This window comes from Mus caroli, unplaced genomic scaffold, assembly GCF_978045245.1.
Source record: "Mus caroli unplaced genomic scaffold, Mus_caroli_1 scaffold_9, whole genome shotgun sequence".
Classification (NCBI taxonomy): Eukaryota; Metazoa; Chordata; class Mammalia; order Rodentia; family Muridae; genus Mus; species Mus caroli.
In genome coordinates this window covers 28408775-28434145 of record NW_028227264.1, presented here as the reverse complement: position 1 = coordinate 28434145, position 25371 = coordinate 28408775, and the positions used below count along the sequence as shown (strand labels likewise).

The 25371-nt window shown below is 41.3% G+C and overlaps 1 protein-coding gene across 3 annotated transcripts in view; it reads left to right on the top strand.

The window, feature by feature from the left end:
- The window catches only part of Ncoa7 (nuclear receptor coactivator 7), a 149251-nt gene that overhangs the window by 53261 nt on the left and 70619 nt on the right, over nucleotides 1-25371 (top strand). For all 3 annotated transcript variants that reach the window (XM_029482549.2, XM_021174073.3, XM_021174075.3), the window contains exon 3: nucleotides 21921-22141. In XM_029482549.2, coding sequence (XP_029338409.1) covers nucleotides 21921-22141 — 221 coding nt within the window. The remainder of the gene's footprint in view (nucleotides 1-21920; nucleotides 22142-25371) is intronic.

Here is a 25371-nt window from a genome sequence, read left to right as displayed (position 1 = left end):
GAAATAGTTGAAGATGTGCTTGTTTTCTCCTAGCTGATGAAGGAGTATTAACCACCCCAGCTTTTCATCCAGACAATTTTAAGGTTTTGACCCAAGCTGGGTTTCAGTGTGCTTTACCCAGGAGCATAAAATCCACAGGAAATTTGGAAGACCATGAATGATTCAGGCCTTGTCAATGTTTGCGTTAAAGCACATGTATTAGAAGGGATTTATATGAGAAAATCTATGAGAAATTGCCTCATCATTTTTCCATAGCTATCAAAAAAACCAATCAACCAAAAACAATCAATCAAACAAACAAACAAACAAAAATCCCAACCAACCTCTGGAAGAGCCAGTAGGGTAGTTCTTTGATATAGTGCTTGTCTAATACACGTGAGGTTTCAGCTTAATTTCCAATAAATAAAAAATAAAAAATAAAAAAGTCTATTGGTAAAGATGCTCTTAGAAACAGTGCTTGGACAGTGTTTGATTATTCTGCTTGGTCAGTCAGGTGATAAGCTGGTATCATCTTTGTATACAGTGCAGCAAGTGAATTATAAACCAAGAGTTTATGGTAGAATACTGTCCAGTTTCAGGGGCATTGTGTGTAGCTCAAAACACAACAAAACTCCTGTATCCTTCTTTCAAATGCAGTTTGGTAGAGTTTGATGTCTCTTTTTACATTATGTAGCACAACTTCATTTGAACTGTTGGTCCTTTATATTGCCTGTGGCAGGTGAGATTCTGATTCGTGAAATCTAACTGATAGTCTCAGAAACTTGGAAGGGTGAGGCAGGAAGATCACATGAATTCAGTGCTAGACTATAGTGTGCTGCACAGGACAGGCATCTGTTCTAACTTTGGCACCAGTGTGGTAGCCTCCTGGGTGCATGAGACTACCAGGTTGCTTCTAGTACAATTGGATAATTTGTAATTAGCTTATTCTATCTTTCCAACACTGGCATTTGTTTATCTTATTTTTATATTTTTATTCACTTGTTTATGTTCCGCTTTTAAATATCTATTTCTATTTTTAAAAGAGAGAGAGAGAGAGAGAGAGAGAGAGTGAACAGGTGCGTGTGGAGGTCCATGGTCCATATAGAGAACAGGTGCCATGGGTCCTCCTGGAGCTGCAAAGAAAGGTGGCTATGATCTGCCTAACCTGGGTACTGGGAACTGAACTTGTGTCCTCCTAAACAGTAGAACTGCTGAGTCATTTTTCCAGCCCCTATCTCCCACTTTTAAATCACCTGAGAAAAACTTAATATGTGTAGCTCACATAGCATGTATCTGGTCTTGTTTTGGCCTAGTCTCAACAGTATCAGATTCAAAGAAATAAAGATGATAGGGAAAATAATTAAAATAATTCAAATATGTGGTTCACGTCTCAGAAAATGCATTGTGTATATTTTAGAATTTTTATTTTTTGACACTGGATCTCAGATAGTCCAGCGTCACTTTAAGTTCACTGTGTGGCTTATTGGCTTTAATTCCTCATATCCTATCTTCTGTACTATTGGGATTACAGGTGTGTACCTGCATTTAATAAAATGCCTGTGGGCCCTCTCTCCTCATGTCTTTACTTTGTGCTTGACTCTTGTTTCCCTCCCAAACCTTTCACTTTACCTTGGAACCTATGCAAAAGCTCTCTCCAAATTCGCTGACTGTATCTCCTGATGTCTTTGTCTAGCCTCTTTCTTTTCCTTCAGATCCTATTATTACTATTATTGTTGTTGTTGTTGTACTATTGTTGTTGTTGTTATTATTATTATTGTTAATTATTATTGCTCTCTCCCCTACCCCCAACATTGTAGCCCTTATCTGTCCTGGAACTTGCTTTGTAGACCAAGCTGGCCTCCAACTCAAAAATCTACTTTCCTCTGCCTCCTGAGTGCTGGGATTAAAGGTGTGCACCATCAACACCTGCTTCTGGTCGTCTTTTATTTCTTCTTCTCATCTGTGTCATTTCCATTTCTGTCTGCTTCTTCATGTATGTCTTAGTAAGGTCTGAACAAGGAAAGGGAAGAAAGCAAACCAATAGTTACGTCACAGAACTAAGGAAAAAGTCCAAGTCGTGGTGTCTTCTCTTTGTTGTTCATGTAAAATTATTTTCTCTATAATTGAACTGAAGGTACAGATCAAAGGATGTATAAATTAGTATAAAAAATACTATATTGCACACTATGATGGTTTGAATATATTTGGTCCAGGACATGGCACTATTAGGAGTTGTGGTCTTGTTGGAGGAAGTGTGTCATTGTTGGGGGTGGGCTTTGAGACCCTCCTCCTAGCTGCCTGAAAACAGCTTGCTCCTGGCTTCCTTTCAGTGAAGATGTAGAACTCTGGGCTCCTCCAGCACCATGTCTCCCTGGATGCTACCATGCTCTCACTTAGGTGAGAATGGACTGAACGTCTGAACTTGTCCTTTATAAGAGTGGCCTTGATCATGGTGTCTGTTCACAACACTGAAACCCTAACTAAGATACACACTAAGCTTCATGTAGTTAGTCTGAAAGTATATTTTTGACAGTGTGGACCAGAATCCTTTTCATGTTTCTTTGTCTTCATGAGTGACACATACATCAGTTCTTTGCAAAGCATTTTCTGTGTCGTACTTCTGTGAAATAGCAAAGGATTGTACATGGGGACACTGAAGAAAATGTGGCATATTTGCATCACCCACAGAAGAAATTTATTATAACAACCTTAGGCAAAATGGGAGGCATGAGGTGCAACTTGGTGAAAGTCATTCTGCAGGGAGCAGCACTGTACAGTATGAGGCTTTGGCCTTCTGGTAGTCTGAAATGACCAAATACCGGAGAAGACTAATAGTACTGTAGAATCCATTGTAACATACAGGTGGAAGACACAGTAATCTTCAGCCATGGATGAGGGACAACTGGGAAGGAAGGAAATAAAAGCCAGTAGAAAGCAGGGGCTGCTGCTTCTGGGTCCCACCCTGTTTTGTTGTGTGGTACTATCAGTCCCTGTCGTTCTGTTTCCTGGGCCTTCAAAGGGATCCTGAAATCCAGCTTGTCCTGTGGATCACCTGCATCTTGAATGCTCATCGTTCATTCATTTGGATCTTAAGCAACACTTTTGGATAAAGTAGAGAATGTTAATTTATCTATCCCTTGTAGGCAGTAGAATTCTGCTTCTTAAAATGAGTCTTTAGCAGCTCAGCTGCATTCTTCTGTGCTGTGTTTGAGTTTGGTTGTCTGGTAAAAATCAGGAGTATGTGTACTTTCTGATTCTCTGGTACTTTCTGGATGTTGCTAATTCAGTTCAGTTCTCATATCAGTCCTTGTCTAGTTCCCAGTTCCATCAGGTGCCCAGATGTTAAGTGTTCACCCCTACAAGAATGGCCTCTTTTCACATTCCAATCAGATGCCCCAGGTCTCAGGGTAACTAGGCTTCTGTTTGCCTTGGCTAGAATTCTGCGGGCCTTCCACGATCCTCTCCCCAGACTGTTTCCCTGGAAGGATTTGTTAACTCGAGAAAATGCCCATTTACACTTGTATTTGTTACAAAGGATGCAAGTCAGAACAGCACAAGGAAAAAGTTGGCAAAGACATGGAAATTTGGCAGGCACTAAGCTGTTAGGTCTTCTTCAGGTACACTATCCTTCCAGCCTAAATGTGCTCAGCACCCTGAAAACTCTTTGGACTTTTAGGGGCATTTAATGGAGGTTTCTTTATATAGATCTGATTGCTTAGATCATTGGCCATCAGTGACCAAATTCCCCTTCCAGTTTCTTGTGTCTCTCCTGTGATCAACCTTGCAAGGAAACTCCCAACATTCTGGTTATTTTGGTCTTGTGATGACCACTCTTCATCTTGAGTCTCTCTGGGCATCTCTCTCATCCCAGACATTGAGTCATTCCTAGAACAACAAAAAAAGACACCTCTTACTCAGAGCATTCCAAGTGTTTTAGGATCTCAGGACTGAGATAAAAATTACAGATTTACTTAGAGTAAAGGTTACATATTTATTCCTCTTATCATGGTTGGACACTTAAGGAATCATGATAGATAGCCTGAACATGATCAAAATTTAGTTGTATGGTGTCGATCCTGGAGAAAGGTCCCCTCAGAATATTAAAGCAAGGACCGTATTTCCCTTTAAAAGTCTCTTTTGTGTTTACTCTTATATACAAATGAATTATCCCTATCCCAGAGTTCTACATGAATATTAAAAAAAAAGAAAGAAAGAGAGAAAAATGAAGGAAGGAAGGAAGGAAGGAAGGAAGGAAGGAAGGAAGGAAGGAAAGAAAGAAGGAAGAAAAATGCTTTACAGGATTCTTTACTCCAATTTGTGATCAATAAAACCTGAGGAAATGACTAATAGGCCTATCAAGTAAAAAAAAAACCTAAGACAGTAAACTAATTTCTAAAAACTTTAAACGTAATGTTAGATGATTTTTTTTAAAGTATATACAATAGTGAGTTGTGAGGTCACTTGTATCTTATTACATTGAAGTTGGGATCCCAGACCATATGTAAATTCTTGGTTTGGAAAGACTCTCTTCTGTAATCTCAGTGGGACTCTGTGGAAGGTGAAAAGCTAAGAAAGGAGATTTCCTTGAACTAGTGGACCAGTGGGCTAGCCATGCAGCAGTACAAGAGATTGTGTCAGACAGGGTGGAAATTAAGGTCTAGCACCTAGCACACACATGTGCACTTGGCCTCCCATCTTACCCGGCCCCTAATGTGCACATGCATGTTTTAAAGCACCTTATCATAAAAAAAATAAGTATATGTGTCCCTAAAATTATTTGAAGGTAATGTAAAATTAATAGGACATACTCTAAGTCAAGAGGAGAGGGAAAATTTTAGCTACAGAACATTTTAACTTTATGCTCCTCATAGTTTTCTGTGAGCGCGTCCTTTCTGCTGATCTTGCAATCATGCAATATGATTCTTGACTAGGCTTGCAGAGGAGGATTTGCGCAGAACTCTTGGTTTTCAGAACTGTAACTTTTTTTTTAAATTAGATATTTTCTTTATATACATTTCAAATTTCAAATGCTATCTGGAAAGTTCCCTCTACCCTCCCCCGGCCCTGCTCCCCTACCCACCCACTCCTCCTTCTTGGTCCTGGCGTTCCTCTGAACTGGGGCATATAAAGTTTGCAAGACCAAGGGGCTTCTCTTCCCATTGATGACTGACTAGGCCATCTTCTGCTACACATGCAGCTAGAGACACGAGCTCCAGGGATACTGGTCAGTTCATATTGTTGTTCCACCTATAGGGTTGCAGACCCCTTCAGCTCCTTGGGTACTTTCTCTAGCTTTTCCATTGGGGGCCCTGTGTTCCATCTTCTAGATGACTGTGAGCATCCACTTCTGTATTTTTCAGGCACTGGCATTGCCTCAGATGAGACAGCTATACCAGGGTATAGCTTTATCCCTTTATCAAAATCTTGCTGGCATATGCAATAGTGTCTAGGTTTGGTGGCTGATTATGGGATGGATCCCCGGGTGGGGTAGTCTCTGGATAGTCCATCCTTTCGTCTTAGCTCTAAACTTTGTCTCTGTAACTCCTTTCATGAGTATTTTGTTCCCGAATCTAAGGAGGAATGAAGTATCCACCCATTGGTCTTCCCTCTTCTTGATTTTCTTGTTTTTTGCAAATTGTATCTTGGGTAGAACTGTAACTTTTTAGATTCGATTTTTATCCATATTTATGCAGTCCAAGCAGTTACTAGGAAGAGAAGTTGAAGCTGTGGTTTTCCAGCTTCCTAGTGCATATGACATCATCTCTTGGTACAGTAGTTCTCAACCTTTCTAATGCAGTTTAATACACTTCCTCGTGCTGTGCTGACCCCCAACCACTAAGTTATTTGTTGCTACTTCATAACTAATTTTGCTACTGTTGTGAATAGTAATGCTTTTTCTGTGTTTTCTGACGGTCTTAGGTGATCCCTGTAAAAGGGTCATTTGTCTCCCTCAAAGGGATCAAGAACCATTGAGTTGGCAATGAAACTCATTACATCTTTGTGTTTCTGCTTGAGGTTTTTCAAGGTGGTTGTATGTTCATTTATTTGCTTTTCACAGAAATGTACACAAGAAAAGAGTTCTCTCAAAAAATTTTTATTACAAGTCAATTGCATGTATCATTAAACTATGTTCCACTGTTATTTTCTATATAAACTCATTGCCGTGTTAGAATCTCAACTCTCATTCTGACAGACCTCACCAGGCCAAAGCAGTTCCATGTGAGAGAGGTTTATTGTGGTGGGAGGGGGTAAAAGGGGGCAACAGGGGAAAGAGAGAAAAGAGAGAGAGTGATGGTCAAGAGGGTCTGCTTTTTATTTAGATTGTGACATAACTGCTCTCAGGTAAACATGGGAGGTAAACCAGATGGACCCTGGGAATGTATGGTGATTGCCATGGCAACAGATGTGAGGGTCCCTGTTGCCTATGGGTGATGTCACTGTCATCACTGGATTCGGAAGTTACCTGCAACTGTAAAGCTGGTTCTGATACCAGCACTCATTAAATATAGTCAGAGCATAACAATCATTTTAAATTAAAAAAAAATCTACCCCATGATACCCCAACCAAAATAAGATTCCTGTGTGCACTAAGGTACTGTTCTAGGGAGTAGAAAGAATGTGTGAGCTAGAAAAAAATTTTGAGAGAAAGGTTGTAAAATGCTGTCTCCAGCCCTTGTGTTAGATCACAATAATGATCTAACAGTAGCCACAGATACCTTAACTGGGACTGGACTGTACAAGACTGTCCCTGTCAATAGTCAACCATGGATCTGGGAAGGGCTCATGGGGTGGGGGTTGGGAGCTACTTCTAGAACCTACTGAGCTATTGTCTTCTGATAGGGTCAGGGGGAAGGGTAGTAATTGTCTTCTGTTGCTCCCCACTGATGGACTCATCAGACTCCAAGGAATAGTTCCAAACCCATGGTCATATACACAATGTCCTTGATAAGCTCAGTGAGTCACAAAACAGCTTTGAATGGGGGAAAGGGAGTGGTTGGGGGGTGGGGTTGGCAAGAATGGAAGGGTGGGGAATAAGAGGTGAGTGGAAATCAGAATGCATTATATTCATACACAAAGCTGCCAAAGAACAAATTTAATAAAGCTAGGGGATTGTACTTTTCAAAGAGAAAGTCTTCCTTGGCTTTGCTATAATCAAAACACTGAATAACTACTATTGATCAGATGGAATGATGTATGAAGGTAAGATATAACCCCTAAAAATTGTGCATGTTTAAATTTTCTTCCAGTATCCTGGCTTCCATAAGGCAGTTCTAGACATACTGCAAACAGAAGGACACATCTGTAATATTCTTGCTCTAGCCTGTGATGTCAGAGCAGTCGCTGCTCACAAACATTGTGCTTTTTCTTGTGGCCCGTCATTGCCATACTGAACTTATTCTTATGGCCTAGATAGTGTGTTCCTTATGCATAGTTATGACTTGAGCTTGGATGCTAAGGTAATGATGTGAGGCTTTGAGTCCATTAGGGCTCAATGCTAAGTTAGGGCTTGAAATGGAACCTGCTTACACCTCTGAGAAGACAACCTAACCTCAAGATACACACCATAGTGTCACAAAATCTCATATCCCTAGAAAGTCAGGAGCGCTGGTTGATACCTGTAATCCAAACTCTTGAGAGGCTGAAGATGAAAATAATAGTTGTGAGTTAAAAGCCAGCCAGGCTACAGAGTGAGCCTGTGTGTTAAACAAACAAACATTCAAACAAACAAATGAAGAACAAATCTAAGGGGTATTGCTGTCTTCATATTAAAATATTCAGATCCTAATCTGTCAGACCAGGAATGCTCCCCTTCATGGCAAAGGAGACCATGAAGATAGTACTAAATTGAGGATCTATAGACAGGGAGGAGGGAGGGTATGAGGGTGGGCCCTGGACACAGTCACAAGTGCACCAGTTCAGAGGACCCCGGACTACACAAGGAAAAAGAAATGAGAGTTGAATGTTACTGTCTCTGAAAGTGAAGGAAGAATTCTAAGAAATGCCAGTCTACCAGCTGAACCAGGCAAGCACAGAGATTAGGGGTGACAATCCTGCCTACTTCTTGATTTCGACCTGGTACCACTGATTCAGAGTTGTGATTTCCAGAACTATAAGACAAGATGTGTCATTTTTGGCTTTTGCTTTGTTTTGTTATTACGATTTTTGTTATTGTTGTTGTTGTTGTGTGCGTGTTTGTGTATATTTGTGAAGGTCAGAGGCTAATAATCAGGAGTCAGTTTTCTTCTTCCATGTGGGTCCCAGGGATGAAACTTCTGCCATCAAGTTTGGTGACAAGCACCTTTCCCTGCTGAGCTGTGTTCTTTTAAACCATAGGCTTGTGTTAATTTGTTACAGTGTCCATAGGGAATTAATGCTGCTGGTAAGTGATTGAACCATACTAAAATAAGTAAGACCCTGGAAAATATCATTGTAAAACAAAGGTGAGCGAGCAACTTGCAATTCTTAGCATTTCTGTTTTGGACTGTGATTAGCTTGTTTTGCTGTGTTCATCAGCTTATTTTTGGTTGATAAGCAAGGAAATCAATATGTAATCAGTATATTTACATACTAACTGATTATCTCTAGCATAGTGACTTAATTAATATTCTTTTTGTCCCTCTTTCTGTCCATTGCCCCCTCTTCCAACTTCAAGCTTAGAGATATAGCTCTTGAAATGATGTAACTTAATCCTTTTTTTTTTTCAATTTTTATGATGAGTTTATTGGTGTTAAGTGTATATTTTAGCTTACCGTGGGTTTATCTCAGTCTAGCCTACTGTATCCTGAGGAACATGTGTAGGCCACTCTCCTCACCATAGGTTCCCCTAGAACTTTTCCAGTCTGTGACCTAGCAACTAGATTTTCAGAAAATGGAGCCATATTATTCAGAGAGCCATTCAACATGCAAAAGCCTGTCTTGCTTTTTAATAGGAGGCAAGCATTTTACCTGCATCTACTCTGCAGCCTTTTTGTTGAAATTCCATCACTGGAAGGTAGTTGAAAAAGTCCCAAAAATGTTCCAAATGAACTCGCCCCAAGACTTCTCTGACTGAGAAGTTGGGAGCTGTACTTTGGTTATCAGAGGTACCTAAGATATGCTGGCCCATCACTGTCTTAGTACCAGAAGAAACTCCTAGAAAACTGACATTACATTCTTACAGCTTGTCTTAGCATCAAATTTATTGGTCTTTATTAAAATGCAGTTGTTCACTGAGGCTGAGAGAAGTTTATGTATATATGTACCTGTATGCAGAGATGTTATAATTACAGATCTCTTTCTAACCCTCTTGGTCATTTGGTTTTTTGCTTGTTTTTAATTTAACTTTTTACTTATTCACTTTACATGTTCTTCACTGCCCCTCACCAAGTCACCCCCTCCCACAATCCTTCTCCCCATTTTACCTCCCCCTTCTCCTCCTAGCCGGTATCCCCCCACCCTCACTCTGTACTTCAAGATTTCCAGGCTAGGCGCTTCCTCTCCCACTGAGGCCAAACAATAAAACATATCCCACATACATGTACAAGCAACAGCTTTTCGGATATCTCTCGCTCCAGTTGTTTGGGACCCACATGAAAATGAAGCTGCACATCTGCTACATATGTGTAGGGAAGTCTACATCCAGCACATGTATGTACTTTGTTTGGTGGTTCAGTCTCTGAGAGCCCTAAGGGTCCAGGTTAGGTGACCTTGTTGGTCTTCCTGCAGAGTTCCTATCCCCTTCGGGGCTGGAAATCCTTTCTCTCATGGTCTTCTGAATCCAGCCTATTTTAATTTACTGGTGAATTTCTGATTTGGGGTGGGAAGAATCTCATTTTGATGATTACACATAGTGAAGGAAAGGAATTCGTTTCTAAAATTTCTGTTACTGGAGTTGGATACATCTACAGATTTTCTCAGTAACTGTTCAGAATATTTGCTTTTATTTGGTCATAATTTCAAGAGAATTTTTATAGACTTATTTTATTTTTTAAAAGATTTATTTATTATTATAAATAAGTACACAGTAGCTGTCTTCAGATGCACCAGAAGAGGGCATCAGATCTCATTATGGATGGTTGTGAGCCATGATGTGGTTGCTGGGATTTGAACTCAGGACCTTCAGAAGAACAGACAGTGCTCTTAACTGCTGAGCCATCTCGCCAGCCCCAACTTATTGATTTGTGGTGTGTGTGTGTGTGTGTGTGTGTAAACCTTAGTACAGTATCCTCAGAGGCTAAAAGAGGGCATATGGAGCTGGAGTTACAGGTAGTCATGAGCTGTGCAACATAGGTGTCAAACTTGGGTCTTTTGCACAAGCAGTACATGTTGTTAACTGATGAGCTCTCTCTAGCTCCTCAATTAATTTTTTTAAAAACTACCCCCCCCCTTAAGTTTGATTATATTTAGCAAACATCACAATTTTGGATTTGTAGAAAAAGTGAACTTCTAATTTATAAAACCATAAAATGAACTAGAATGTAAAAAGTGGTGCTCCTTTAGAAACAACAAGTAGTCTGTCAGTGACGACATTCACAACAAAGTTAAGAATTTATACAGAGTGAGAAAAAGAACGCCAGCCTGTATTCATGTCGGTGAGATGCCGAGCGCCTTCTTTGTGTTGTCTAGGCTGTGCTTTTTATGTTTATGCATTTACTTGTATCCTTACAAATCTCCCAGTAAAACAAAAGCAGCAACAGCAGAGATGGAGCTCATGTTTTCCAGCTCTGATGAACCAAGCACAGGGTGTGTTCATTAACAGATCTTCCTGTTCCATTTAACCTTCACAAAAACAAACCAAAGTTAATTTGTATGTCAAAGACAATGAACCCAAGGCCTAGATTTAGTAACTTGCCAAAGATGTACACCCAAGGAACGAAAGATTATTGGAGCACAAATGATTTTATACAATGGCTGGCCTCATTCCCTTGCTTTCTCGAACTTAGATGTGGTAAGAGTCAGACTTAGAAAACCTTCTATAGGTCAGAAGGTGACAGGGTGTAGCCAAAGAATGCAGGGACAGAGCAAAGTCCCTTAAGGGAGATAGATCAGCTGCCTCTGATAATCAGAAAAGAGTAGGGTAGGGTAGGGCTGCTGGGCACAAATTCAAGGCAACAATTAAGGTCAGAAGGAAGGATATACCAATAAGCAAGACTTGGGAAAATGTTACCATAGCTGCTGATATTTATTATGTTTCTATTGGTTCTTGCTTTTGTGATTACAAAAGATGCCCCCACCTCATTTTGAAACAGTTCAGCACCAAATTATATAATTATGGAAGTTCTACTGTCCTCAGTGGGCAACCGTAATCCCGAATCCACCAAAACCTACCTGTGTGTGTTTACCTTTGTATGTGTTTATCTGTATGTGTTTTTACCTGTGTGTCTATGTGTGTATTTACGTGTGTGTGTTTACCTGTGTGTGTCCTTACCTGTGTATGTATTTACCTATGTGTGTTTACCTGTGTGTGTATTACCTGTGTGTCTGTGTGTGTTTACCTGTGTGTGTTTACCTGTGTGTGTTTATCTCTGTGTGTTTACCTGTGTGTGTTTACCTGTGTGTGTATTTACCTATGTGTGTTTACCTGTGTGTTTATTGCCTGTGTGTCTGTGTGTGTTTACCTGTGTGTGTTTATCTCTGTGTGTTTACCTCTGTGTGTTTACATGTGTGTGTATTACCTGTGTGTCTCTGTGTGTGTTTACCTGTGTGTGTGTTTACCTCTGTGTGTTTACATGTGTGTGTATTATCTGTGTGTCTGTGTGTGTTTACCTGTGTGTGTATTTACCTGTGTATTTATCTGTGTGTATGTTTACCTTTATGTGTTTAACTGTTTGTCTGTGTGTATATTTACTTGTGTGTTTACCTGTATGTATAGTTACTTGTGTGTTTACCTGTGTGTGTTTATCTGTGTGTGTATGTTTAACTGAGTGTTTACCTGTGTGTAGTTGGTCTGGGAGGGTTTTGTTGTATTTTTCATTTATTTTCACAAGGTGAAGTAACACTAGAATTCTATTATGTAACATTTTTTCATGAACTAATGTTATAATTGGCTACTTCTTTTATGTTAGAATTTATTTCCCTAGAAGTCAGTTTGAGGGAGAAGTTTTATATTAAAAGAACTCACTACACATCTCCCATGGTTGATCAATTTTGGAATTTTATGTCTTTCTTCCTAGATCATTAGCCTAAAATTGTAGAGTAGCAGGTGTTTTGTTGTTGTTGTTGGCTTATCTTGTTATTATTATTTTGTTTTTTGAGAGATTTTATACATAATTGGTACAGCCTATTGCATTCTGGACTTTCCAAAGTTTGGGACTTTTACAATGGAAAGAAAATACACCAGATGTGAGTCTTAAGGTAAACTTGAGGAAGTGTAAGTCTTTTAAGTAGGTTTACTATAGATTTAAATTTTTTTTTTATACATCAGAATAGCTTTAACATATTTCCTAATTTTCTCAGCCAACTGTAACTGTTAAAATCAGGCAAGACCTTAAAAGAAATCTCAGTCCCTTGTCTCTGTTTACTTTGCTATGATTCCTAAGGAGGTCACAGAGCTAATTACTGAATGGACCAAGGCCAGAACCCAGATCTGTATTCAAATCAAATTTGAGCCAGCTCTTTATCAACCTTGCCGAGACCATGAGGCCATCCCTTCTTCAGAGTTCGTAGAATTCCCCAGCCCAGTCCATCTTACTGTAAAGTCAAAGGAGACAGTGTTGTATAAACACCCTTAGGACAGCAGCCTGCCAGCCTGTGACAGTGGAGCTAGTTTTGACTTGTGAACGCCTGCTCCACAACTAGACTCTGCCCAGTGACCTTGGGAAATGGTTCCAGCTTTTCTTAGTCTTATCTATGAGACAAAGATAAAATTGTCTGCCTTTTGCATTTGTAACTTAGCTTTTTGTTAAAAGAAAGATCTCCCAAGGTTTTTGATGTGTTAAAATTATGGCTTGTGTCTGAACACAGCACACTGAGCCCAAGCAGTTCCACCTGTGAGAGGTTTATTGGGAGAGAGAGAGGAGGGCAGGTAGTTTATTGGGAAAGAGAGAGAGGGAGGGGTGTTCCCCTTATTTATATGGAAAATGACATAATGCAGGTAAAGGTGGGAAGTAAGCCAAGTGGATTCTGGGAATATGGTAGCTGTTGTCTTGGTAATAGGTCTGTAGGTCATGCTGTTGCCTATGTGATGTCATAGGTTTAGGAGGTCCTGATGCGAACAGTTTTATTTTCTTCTTTCTTAACTTCTTCCTTTCTTTCCCTTCCTTCCTTCCTTCCTTCCTTCCTTCCTTCCTTCCTTCCTTCCTTCCTTCCTTCCTTCCTTCCTTCCTTTCTCTCTCTCTTCTTGAAGATTTATTCTTTTTATTTATGTGTATGAGTATTCTGCCTACATGTATGTCTCCATACCATACACACCTGTAGTAGTACCTCAAGAGGCCGGGTTGGGGGGGGGGGGGGTTGTATCCCTTGGAACTGGAGTTAAAGAATATTCTGATCTGCCTTGTGCTTCTGGGAATAAAATAAAACCCAGGTCCTCTAAAAGAGCAAGCAGCACTCTTAACCACTGAGCTATCTTTCTACCTTCCAAGGTTTTCTTTTCTATTTTAGAGATGGGGGTCCCTGTATGAAACCCTGGCTATCCTGGAATTCTCCATGTAGACTAGGCTGACCTCAGACTCACAGAGATCCAACTGTCTCTACCTCCTGAGTACTAGGATTAAAGGCATTAAAGGTTTTACTGATAATCTTTATGAAAACATAAAACTCAACTTTTGGGCAAAATGTATATGCTAAGTTCTTATAAAAGGAAAAACTCTTCAAGACTTCTGTAAATATTTAAAATTTTAGATACCTCTTATACACGGTATAAAAATTTAAAACCAGAAAAAGAAAATACAATGAAAAAAATTCTCGCTCTCTTCTCTCTGTCCTTATTAACTTTATTTTATTTTATTTTATTTTATTTTATTTTTGTAAACTCACTCCTATGTGTTCATGTAGCCTGTAGACATAGCCCAGGCATATACTCTTTGGGCTTTGAATACAATTCTCATCTTCCCTTCTTGGCTAACCTCTGCCAGTAGGGCTGCAGTAGCTATGATCAGAGCTGCCAGCAATGTGAGAGTTGTTCTATGTTTTGTCCCATATTACTACTAGCATAAGTCCATTAAGCACTTGAAATGTATTATTTTCATACTAACTTTTTATAGATAATTTCTGAGCTTCACATCATGCACCCCAGTCCCAGTCATCTCCCCATGCCTTGGTATCTGCCCTCTGCCCTTGCCACCTCCTCTCCTTTTCCCACAAGAAAGTAAAAAGCAAAAAAGAATAAAAATTAAAACATAAGAAGACATCCGGTTATGGTAGCTGTAGTGTGTCACTGTGTGTCCACACAGCTTTCCTTGCAAATGCTCATTGCAATGACTCATTGGTATGGTTAGAGGACCTGGCTTCTGCTACACTATCAATACTGTATCCTCACTGTGACTCATCTCAGAGATCCTTTTGTCCTGTGCCATGGAAATCCTGCAGCTTTGGATCTGTAAGACCAACCCTTTCACACACTCAGTTCATAGATGAGGTAGATGTTAGGGCAGGCCAGCCCAAAGCACCCAATCTGGGCCTGGATGGTAGCTTTTGTTAGTCAGCCTGTCAGTGAAGAGGTCAGCTCAGGGACTTTGGAAAATTCCTCCAGACCCCTCCCCTCCAGAAGGGAAAGGCTAATTACATTCCTCAGACCTCAGGGGGAGGACCAACCATCTGCCACCTGCTGGTGGGCGAGGCCCAGAGCACATAGACACATTCCTCAACCTTTGGTCACCTACAGTCAAGGGAAGTCCATGCCACCTCATCCCTAAAGACCAATCAATTTAAAAGTCACACTTCTCTGCCAATCACATTGTGCCTAATGGCTGCTGCTCTGAAAACTATTAAAAACTCACCTTTGCAAGGGTCGTTCTCTCTCTCCTTCTTGTGTAGGGCGACCCCACCATGCTGGAACAACAAAAATTCCTCTTGGTTTTGCATAGATTTCCCCAGCTCTGAGTTGTTCATTGGGGGGGGGGGGGTGTGGGGGGGTGTCTCCAGTGAGCTAAGGCTCACCAGAGTCTTACATCAGCTCTCCCATACCCACACCACACACTCTCTAGCACTACCCAGGCTCACCTAATGCCACATCTGGAAAGGGGCAAGGCCAGCTCTCCTGCTCTCATGCCCATGGGGCTGGATTCCCCTCACCCACACCACCAGATCCAGCTCTAATGTGCTTCCAAGTTGAAGTACAGGGCCCACTCTCTTAAGTGTTGAAGTCAGCAAAGAGTGAGGCCAGCTCTGCACAGCCCCTGGATATCAATATGGTCCCAGGAGGTAGTCCAGACCAGGGACATCCACATGATCTTTATATGAAACATGGACATCAACACAGATCCCTGCTGCTGCATGGCCACCAACCCAGACATGGCCCTCACTGGCAGCACAGGCTGGGACTTCATGATCTCAAACTGCTCACATCAGGCTATTCCTCTCCACCCTCCATCCTCCTATCTCCAATTCTCTTTATAATGGCCAAACCATTCGGCTTCTCTTTTCTCTCTGGTCTCTCCACCACATACTTGTATATTGCAGTGGCTCCTGCTATGAAAGGGCCTCCTGGCTGGCTGGCCTCTGGGTCAAAATGTATTATTTTACAACTGAATTTTTAATATTTAAATAATTTTGAAAGATTTAGTAATCAGGGCAAGTGAGGTAGCTTTTTGATAGAAGTGCTAGCTTCAAAAACCTGATACGTGAGTTTGGTCCCCAGACCCCACGTGAAGGGTAGAAGAAGAGAGCCCTTGTTCCACAGAACTGATTCTGATTTCCACACAAGCCACAGCATACACATTTATTTTTGCACTGCAGAGAACTGAATTCAAGGCTTCATGGATGCTAAGGAAGCAACATACCACAGAATTGTATCCCTAACCCATCTATTTAATATATTCTGAATTATAACATTGCATGTTTCTGTTCAAATCTGCCATAAGAGGTGAACATCCATTCTTGCAAACACAGTAGGGATTAGAAGCAGGCGTATCTGCAGAGGAGTGATCTGAAGCCCAGCGAGTGAGTGACTCCGTTCACAAAACAATAATGAAGTAGTAACCTTGTTAAGCCTTCTCTCATCCTCAAACAAGACAAATTGCTCTAATCAAAGCCGAGAGTTGGACTGTCGAGATGGCTCAGCGGGTAAGAGCACTGACTGTTCTTCCGAAGATCTTGAGTTCGAATCCCAGCAACCAGATGGTGGCACACAACCACCCGTAATGAGATCTGATGCCCTCTTCTGGTGTGTCTGAAGACAGCTACAGTGTACTTAGATATAATAATAAATAAATCTTTTTTTTTTTTTTTTTTGGTTTTTCGAGACAGGGTTTCTCTGTATAGCCCTGGCTGTCCTGGAACTCACTTTGTAGACCAGGCTGGCCTTGAACTCAGAAATCCGCCTGCCTCTGCCTCCCGAGTGCTGGGATTAAAGGCGTGCGCCACCACGCCCGGCGTAAATAAATCTTTAAGGTAAAAAAAAGCAGAGAGTTTACTAAGAGACTGTGCTTATTAAAGGGGGGAGGCCCATCCCCCCACCAATCCATTCTTGGTGCCCATTCAGGCGACATCAGGATCGGATGTGTCTCCAGAATGTCCCAAGGGTCTCTCAGCAGGTACCAGAGCAGTGGCAGGTGACAGAACAATAGAACCATCTAGGTCAGAAGGCTACAGCCCAGGTGGCTACAGACAGTGATGGGGAGAGAATGAGATATGCTTATATCATGTGAGTGCCTTTTTCTCTACTGTAAACAAGGTCTTCTGAATGCCACAGTAAGAAGATAGAAAGTTCAGACTCACATTGCTCTTGGGGAAGGTCTATCACTATCATCTCCCTGTGGGAAAACTGCTAATTAAGGTCAAAGTCCACCATGACCAGATTGCCTCTGAGTTCTGCTTAAAATGAGAGACTCCCTTGTTAACAGGTTTTCTTCTTTTCTGACCTTATCTGGAGGATATTCTAAGCCCCAACACTTGGGCTTCTACCTGAGAAAAATCAGGTAGCATAGAAGGCTGGAGTTCTCCATGCTAATGCGGCATTTAGATAGGCCCCTGAGTGTTCAGCCAATGAACTTCCCAACTTGGGTATTCTGCCTGGCAAAAGGTCTTTAATTTCTGGTTCATCCTGAGTAAGGCATTCACCATCTAATAAAGCAGTTTTAACAGTCAAGACCTTTTCTTCATGAAGGTTCACAAGGGGTGGGGGTGGAAGGTCTAGAAAGCCTTCTTTCCCAGCTCCTCCATAGTCTGGGCACTCACTTGGAGCCAAACTGGGATCCACCCCTGTCCTGTGCTCTGCCATCCCCTTTCTGCCAGGCATGTGGGAATGCCCTCAGGGGAAGTGCCTACCAACCCCCCCCCCCCCCCACGTTTCCAACTCCCAACTGTGCCAGCAGCACCTGGTACACAGGCAACTGAGAACTACAGCAATCCATCCAGCAGCAGGCTGGTGGCGCTCTGTGCACACCCAGGGAGGAGGCAAACACACAGCAAGACATCTCCCCTTGGTTCTGGCTTTCCCATTAGCTCCCTTAGTCATCACACTTAAGAATTATTCTGACTTTTCTACAATTTGAATGTTGTAGTACAGTATAATACCACTTTGATAATAAAAAAAACAACAACAATAGTATTGGACAAGGCATCCCGTCAAAGCATGTGACATACTCATTGGGAGAACAGGAAGAGAGGTAGACTTGCTTGGGAGGTTTAGCAACTGGAAGGGATGGGGTTTAAATGTAACAGTGGGAGGGAAAGATAAAAACGATTGTTCTTGTGCCTGCGGTTCATTTTAAAGAAAGTGTAATCTAACTGAATGAAGATTTGTTTTCTTCACTTATGCCTATAACAATCAAATGCTAAATGTAATCCAGTGTTTTGTAGTGAGCTCCAGGCCCAATGAGAAATCCTGTCTCAAAGCATAAGGTGGCCAGTTATCAAAGAATATGCTGAGTGCTGAACTCTGGCCTCCACACACCTACACACATAAGTGTACATACATATGCAAACCTCCACACAGAAATATACATATAGCTTGAGTATACACACACACAAACACACACACACTCAATGAAATAAAGGAGTTTAGTTTTCTACAAGACATTTTCCCTAGTTTATCTCAGTGCAGCTATAGAAAATCCCTAATGTGAGACTAAAGTTACTGCGTTAGATGCTGACTCTAAAAAAGGAGAAAACATAAATGCTCCAGAAAGTAGAGTCTGTGGACTATTAATTTGGCCACTCTCATCAGGCTGCCAGCTCCTCAGCCTTGGGAAAGGTGGTAAAAGTGTCTATTCCTGTGTCTGGGATTAAGGGCTTCCTATCAGGGTGCCAGGAATTCCTCTGATTTCCAGCTGCAAGACCACAATGTTTCAGTTAGTTATAATGATAATGTCCAAAACAACAGATTACTCTATTCAAAACAAAAACTGATTTAAAAATTCTAAAGCACTAAAATGTACTCTACTTTATTCTAAACTAGTTTGGTACTGCTATTTTCTAGCATTGTTCCCCTTCTGAAGTAACAACTGTTTGGCTAAACCATTGACAATAATATTCTGTAAAAAAAGAGAGAGACAAAGATAAAGAAAACAATATATCCCATTTTCTAATTTCCGTGAGTGAAAATTAGTGTCTAATGAGATGTTCCCAAACACTGCTGCTGCTCATCAAACCATATGCCCCAGATCAGAGTGGATTTAATTATCATTGGGAGAGGGTAAAACGGGGACATCCAGAGGAAAAATCCAGACCACGAGGAAAACAGCATGTCTCAGGAGATAGGCACAGAGCTAATTTTATGAATCTGCTTTCTTCTAGGAAAAATAAAAAGCCAGTTTTGAATGATGTCAAAGGTTGATTTTAAGCACGTTTTGATGAGCTCATGCATAGAGCAGGGCCAGCCTGTGAAAGTATAGCAAAGTAAAAACAAAATTCTAGGCCTTTAGGTCGAGGCTTGGGAATGTGACCTTTGTGACTCATTGCTCCAAGGTATGCTAATCATACCTTGATAGCGACATTCCTTCCTCCACCCACCTGCTTCCTGGGTTCAAAGAGTGTTCATTCAAAGAAAGTCACCCTGACCAATGCCAGAACCCACTATGCAAATGTGCTTTTGTTAGGGGCTCTTAGAAACTGTGTTGAGAGTTAACCGGAACAATTACCAGGTAGTCCTTGTAACACTTGTGACTTTGCACTTCCTTGTGACTCTTAACTGGTACCTTTGGTATTTTCCAACAACGCCTTCCCCACTTCCTTGAGTTGTGGTTTCTTCCTTTAAATACCCCCTTACTCAGCTACTGGGGGGGGGGGGGGGCATGGTCCTCTACCCCTTCGTGGTGTATGACCATGGGCCCGAGAGCACTCTTGAATAAAAATCCTCTTGCAAGTTGCAGCAAGACCGTTTCTTGTGGGTGATTTTCTGTCGCCTCTCCTGAGTCAGAACATGAGGGAGTCCTCACGTTGTGGGTCTTTCACCTGCTTACCTACAAGCAGCATTTTGAGAAAGAAGTGAGGTCTTTACAGAACCACGCCTTATAAAGAGATGCTTGATCTCTCTCTCCACCAGGAGAGGCAGGGCAAGGCAAGTTGAGCTTCAAATGGTAATTAGGTCTGAAAAGTTTCATTTTAGTAGAGGCAGACCTAACTTCATGAGGAACCACCAATTCTTTTACCAGTAAAATGGCTTAAAACCTGATAGAAAGTAATCATGTGCTCACTGAAAATAAGAGATTATTTTCAGTGAGCACTTATTCCCTAAATTGAATTTGTAGTTGTGTGTGTTCAGTGTGTGTGTGTGTGTGTGTGTGTGTGTGGTGTGTGTGTGTGTGTGTGTGTGTTCAGACAAGCAAACAAAGAGACGAGTTGTATACTCCTCTGCACATGTTCCCAGCTGTCTTGTCTTTTAGACCATGTATACAAGTAAATGAGGATCTTAGAACTGGCTTCCTTGGTGCTCAGTGAAAGATAGCACACTTGCCCACTTCTTTTGGCTCTAGGACCCCCATCTTGTACAGACTCCTGCAGGCCTAGTGAATGCTGCCACAATCTTGGTGAATTCATATGTACAAGGGCTTTGTTTTCATATTCTTAGTGCTCTCCATCGCTTCTGGCTCTTATGTGTTTCCTGCCTCCTCTTCTACATGGTTCCCCTAGCCCTGAATGGAGAGATTTGATGCCAGCATCTCCTTTAGGGCTGAGTGTTCCAAAGTCTCTCATACTCTGCATAATGTTTGGCTGTAGGTCTCTGTATTTGTTGCTATCTGAGGCAGAAGCATGCTTCGGATTGATGATGGCTGAGCAAGGCACTGATCTATGGGTATTCCATAATATCATAAGGAGTTATTTTATTGCTATTTTTTCTTCTCTTTTTCCTTTTTACCCTAGGTCCCTGGGCTGTCTAGTCTCAGGTTCTTGGTCACTCGAAAAGTCTTTGGATATGGATTCCATATCAAGGAGTGGGCCTTAAGTCAAATCAGACATTGGTCGATTACTCCCTCATCGCACTAGCATATCTTGCAGGCAGGACACCATTATAGATCCAAGAGTTTGTAGTAGCTGGGTTGGTGTCTTATCTTTCTCTTTTGGTAGTATACAGAGTACCTTCCTGCCTGGACCAAAGATGCTAGCTCGAAGGGCTGAAGACTCTATGTAGGTACCAGCTTGACTTCTCCATGTTCAGTAAGCTGTATAGGTGCTGTCTTCAGCTGTGGAGCGCAAGGCAAGAGAACTGTCTAACGGAATGCAAACTTTACCCCGGCAGTTATACATAGTGCCCAGGCTCAAGAGGTTAGAGGCCTTATGAAAGAGTTTATGCTCTGTAGAACACGAACTTTCTCAAGGACTTGCTCACTAGAGGGTGCACACCAGTTCATTGCAGAGCATGCATTCCTTGGGAAACATTTGCAGGGGCTAGTTTCAGTGAATGATGATTATCTTCAGCTTATACACCTTGGCCTTGGGAGTAACGAAAAGCATGGAATATGTTCACTAAATTATTAGCCAGTGCTCATATTAGTAATCACAATGATTGCCCCTAGTGTCTATTCCGTCCTGTTACTAGGGGATTTCAGATCTCAAGAGATGTAGCACTATCCGGCTCTTATCATCTATATAAAGGAAAGAGTTACACAAACCAGAGTCGGGTGTTATAATTCTTGATCCTGCCTTTAAGCCAGTATAAAACACGTTTCATACCTGCTTGTCTCTCAGTTCTTGGGTAGAACAGAAAATCACACTTTAAAAAACATGCAATGCCCCAAATGAGGCCTTATAGATGAGTTACTGTATCTTGGTTTAATAACAATACTCATAATTTCAGAGCCTATAGAAAAATGTCATTTTTCTTAGAACGTATCCCATACTTTTTTTCTGAGATTTATTATTGTGGATACAAAATTGAGCAAAGATCCCCTGGTCTTCATGGTAGAGTATTTAAGTGGCTAGAAAAGACAAACAACTTGAATAATTTTATGAGACCCTGTCTTTAAACTAGTATCTCCTCCTCCTTTTCCCTCCTCCCCTTCTTCCTCTTCCTTCTTTCTAAGTGAAAACAGAACTGAGGATAAAGCTCAGTGGTAGCATGCTTGCCTATCATGTATAACACCTGGATTCAGTCCCCAGTTCTACCAAAAGAAAGGTGGAGGAAGACCCAGGCCTATCAGCCTGTAAGCCCAGCACTTGTAGCCAGTCTGTGTGCTTGCCAAGAAGAAGGAGAAGAAAAAGAAGAAGAAGAGAGACAGAGACAGAGAAACAGAGAGACAGACAGAGAGATACAGACAGAGAGAATATCAGAGAGTGTTTTATATATCAGACAATTACATTTTAGAGTCCCACAGCATAAAATTAGGATGGCATGTAACAACTTTCCCCCTTTTCATTCGTAGACTAAAAAAGAAAAAACAAGCCAAACAAAATGCAGAGATAGTTTCAGCTGCGGCCTCGAAGAGTCGTTCCGGGAAAGATGATGCTAATTCAGACATTTTGGAACAAGACAAGTTCAACATTACAGCAGAGGGGGACCATAGCATTGATGACAAAAAGAAGAGAAAAAATAATCAGTTAAAGGAAATCAGGCGCACGGAACTGAAGAGATACTACAGTGTTGGTAAGTACTTGTGACACTGTGGAAGTATTTTCTTTAAAAAGCTTTCATAGGCTGAGCATGGAACTAAAATCTCCGTGCTCAGGAAAAAGAAGCCAGAGGAATGGAAACCGAAACCAGCCCAGGTTACAAAGGCCCTGTCTCAAAGCTATAACAGGAAAAGCAACAACAAATTGTAATAACTTGTAAGCTAGATGTGGTCATCACAAATTTGAAGCCAACCTGGTCTACATGGGGAGGTCAGGCTAGTCTGTTCTACATGGATAGATAAGCCCAACCGTATCTCAAAATATAAACAAAACTTCCACCCTCAAAAAATTAAAATCTGTAATGATTTTTCAAAAATTACTGTTTATGAGATAACATTATAACTACAGCCCAGCATTTAGAGTAAGTACTCCATGTCCCTGACTCTTATTGTATATGTTATATAATACTCTTATTATATATGTTATATGATATGAAAGGGTAACTGTGAACTCACATACTCCTCTCATTGTTGGACACTTGTCATTTAGTAGTGTGTCTGTCACATGCTTTGTGCTGATGAACATTTTCCCTGTAGGAGAAATATCCTTTTTTTTCTCATGTTTTTGTTGTTTTGTGTGTGTGCTTATGTGCGTGTGCGTGTGTGTGTGTGTGTGTGTGTGTGTGTAGATGTGGTTGCTAGGGATCAGAAGTTGACTTCAGAATCTTCTTTTATTGCTCTCTCCTTTATTTTTGAGACCAAGTCTCACTGAGCCTGAAGTCTCTCTCTGACTGGCTGGCTTGCTTCCAGGAGTCCTCCTGTCTCTGCCTCACAGCCCTGGAGTTTCGGGAGACCGGCACTATGTTCACCTTTTTACATAGGTTTTGGGAATCAAAATTCAGGCCCCCAGTTGTACAGCAGGCACTTTGCCCACTGAGCCAGGTTTATTTCTTTTCCTTAGTAGTTATACATAGGTCCATAAAAGTACTAAGAGTAGCGACTGTAATATTTGGAGGAGACAAGGCCTAGTGTGTGTCAGCTAGAAACAACCACTAAACACAAAATCCCTCATTTAGAATAAGTCCACAATGCTTTAGAGTTTCTTAGACTAGCCATTGCTGCAAATGCGCAGGGAATAATGGCTTACACACTAGCTGTACCCATCTCATACCGACTGTTCTGTCATATGCAGGTCTGAGTATAGTTCAAAGAGTGTGCAAAGAGAGGATATTAAGAATCAGAAATTTGGTTTGATATTGCTAGGTAAAGAGAGAAAAAGATATAGTTGTGCTCAGAGAGCATCTGCAGCTAAAATCACGAGATGAAGTAGTGCAAAATAGTAGGCAGATCTGGTGACCCTGAACTTGGTGTAGACCCTGAATAATCTTGGTCCAAATTGTGGTGGATTTGCAGAAAAACATATTGTTTACCGTGTTTAAGATAACTTCTTAATGGGTCTAATGCTACACATATGATGTTCCGTGTCTGCTTTAATAGGTGCTGAAATCACCTAGGATACAAGCGTCCAAGGTACATCTGCAAGGCATTATTTAGCCTATGGGCATGTTTTCCAAGGATTCTATTGATTAGGTTAATTGAGGTGGAAGGATCCATCTTAAAAACTGGCAGTTCCATTCCTTGAACACAAATATCCACTCCTCTCTTCTTCCTGGCTGAGGAGGCAACATGACTAGCTGCTTCTGTGTCCTACAACCTTGACTTCCCATCAGAATGGCCTTTACATTAAACTGTGACTGTACTTAACCCCTTCCTTCCTTAAGATGCTTTGGTGAGGTGTATTATCACAGCAGTGAGAAAGTGAAAGGAACAGTTCTTGTCAAGGTCATGCTACACTACACTGAGGTGGGACAGTGCCTGCCAAGGTCATGCTACACTGCACTGAGGTAGCAGTGAGAATTGCTTCATATGCATTGATCTAACAGACAGATGAGCAATCTGCTCTCAGCCATGACCATGGGGCTGTTAGTACTGAAGAGGGCAAGTGACCTATGGCTAAGTTGGTGGCTATTAATGTCAAGTCATCAATACCATGTGTTTGTAAACACTGTACATTCCACCCTAGTGAATGAGGCTCTCAAGTAAATAATAAGCTTACACTTAAAATCTAAAACATCAGTATACTCCACTACTTCTGAGAAGAAGAGAATTAAGAAAGTTGTATCGAATCCTATTTTGATTGACTTATTGCTTTGTTTGTTTCTACTGTAGGGGAATCTGTTGAAAGTGTGTTGTTGAGTTTAAAATAGCACCCCTGTCTTTATCCTGCTTACTCACTATGACCTCACAAAATACGTTCAGTTACCTTCTGTTCTGACACTTCCTTCCTGTCTCTGTCCAGGCCAATCCAGTTCTCGACCATTTTCATGGATGGTCAGTGCAGTGCAGGATGACCTTGACAAGCACTGTCCCATCTCAGTGCAGTGCAGGATGACCTTGACAAGCACTGTCCCATCTCAGTGCAGTGCAGGATGACCTTGACAAGCACTGTCCCATCTCAGTGCAGTATAACCATTCTCTGGTTGCAGATGATTTAGAACCTATAGTGTCTCCACCTTGACAGGTGCTCTTTGTGTGTGTGTCTGCGTATATGATGGACATATCTGTGTTCATTTGTGTGAGTGGAGGCCAATCTTGGGTGCTATTCATCACCATCTACCTTGTATTTTGTACAGGGTCTCTCACTGGCCTATAACTCATCTGGTAGGCTAGCCTCGAAGCCTCAAAGTTCTACCTAGCTCTGCCTCCTGGTGCAGAGATTATAAAAATGGGCCACTCTTCCAGACTTGTATATGTATGTGTGGAGGAGTGGGTCGATTTTGAGAAACTCACTCTGTAGATCAGGCTGGCCTCAAATTCCGAGATCCATTTGCCTTTGACTCCTAAGTGCTGGGATTAAAGGCATGTGCCTCAACCTCCAGGGCAGACATTTTCTTAATTTACATAATAGAGATTGGCGCTCAGGTCTTTTAGCACTTTACTCAGTTACCTCTCTATCCTGACAGATGTGTTTTAAATGTGCATTCTGTAGAAGATCAAACATATAGATGAATGAATACTCTTGTAATATTTGGCTCCATTTCTGGACAAGTCGACAGGATATTGGTAAACAGTGAAGTCATTTAGTTGAAATTGCTGTATGGTTTTCCTTGTTAATAGTAAGAGATGCCATTATATCAACCCTCAAGAATGACAGTAATGGCCATTGGCTTGGATATTTGGGGAATTTCATTAGGAGACTCCAGTG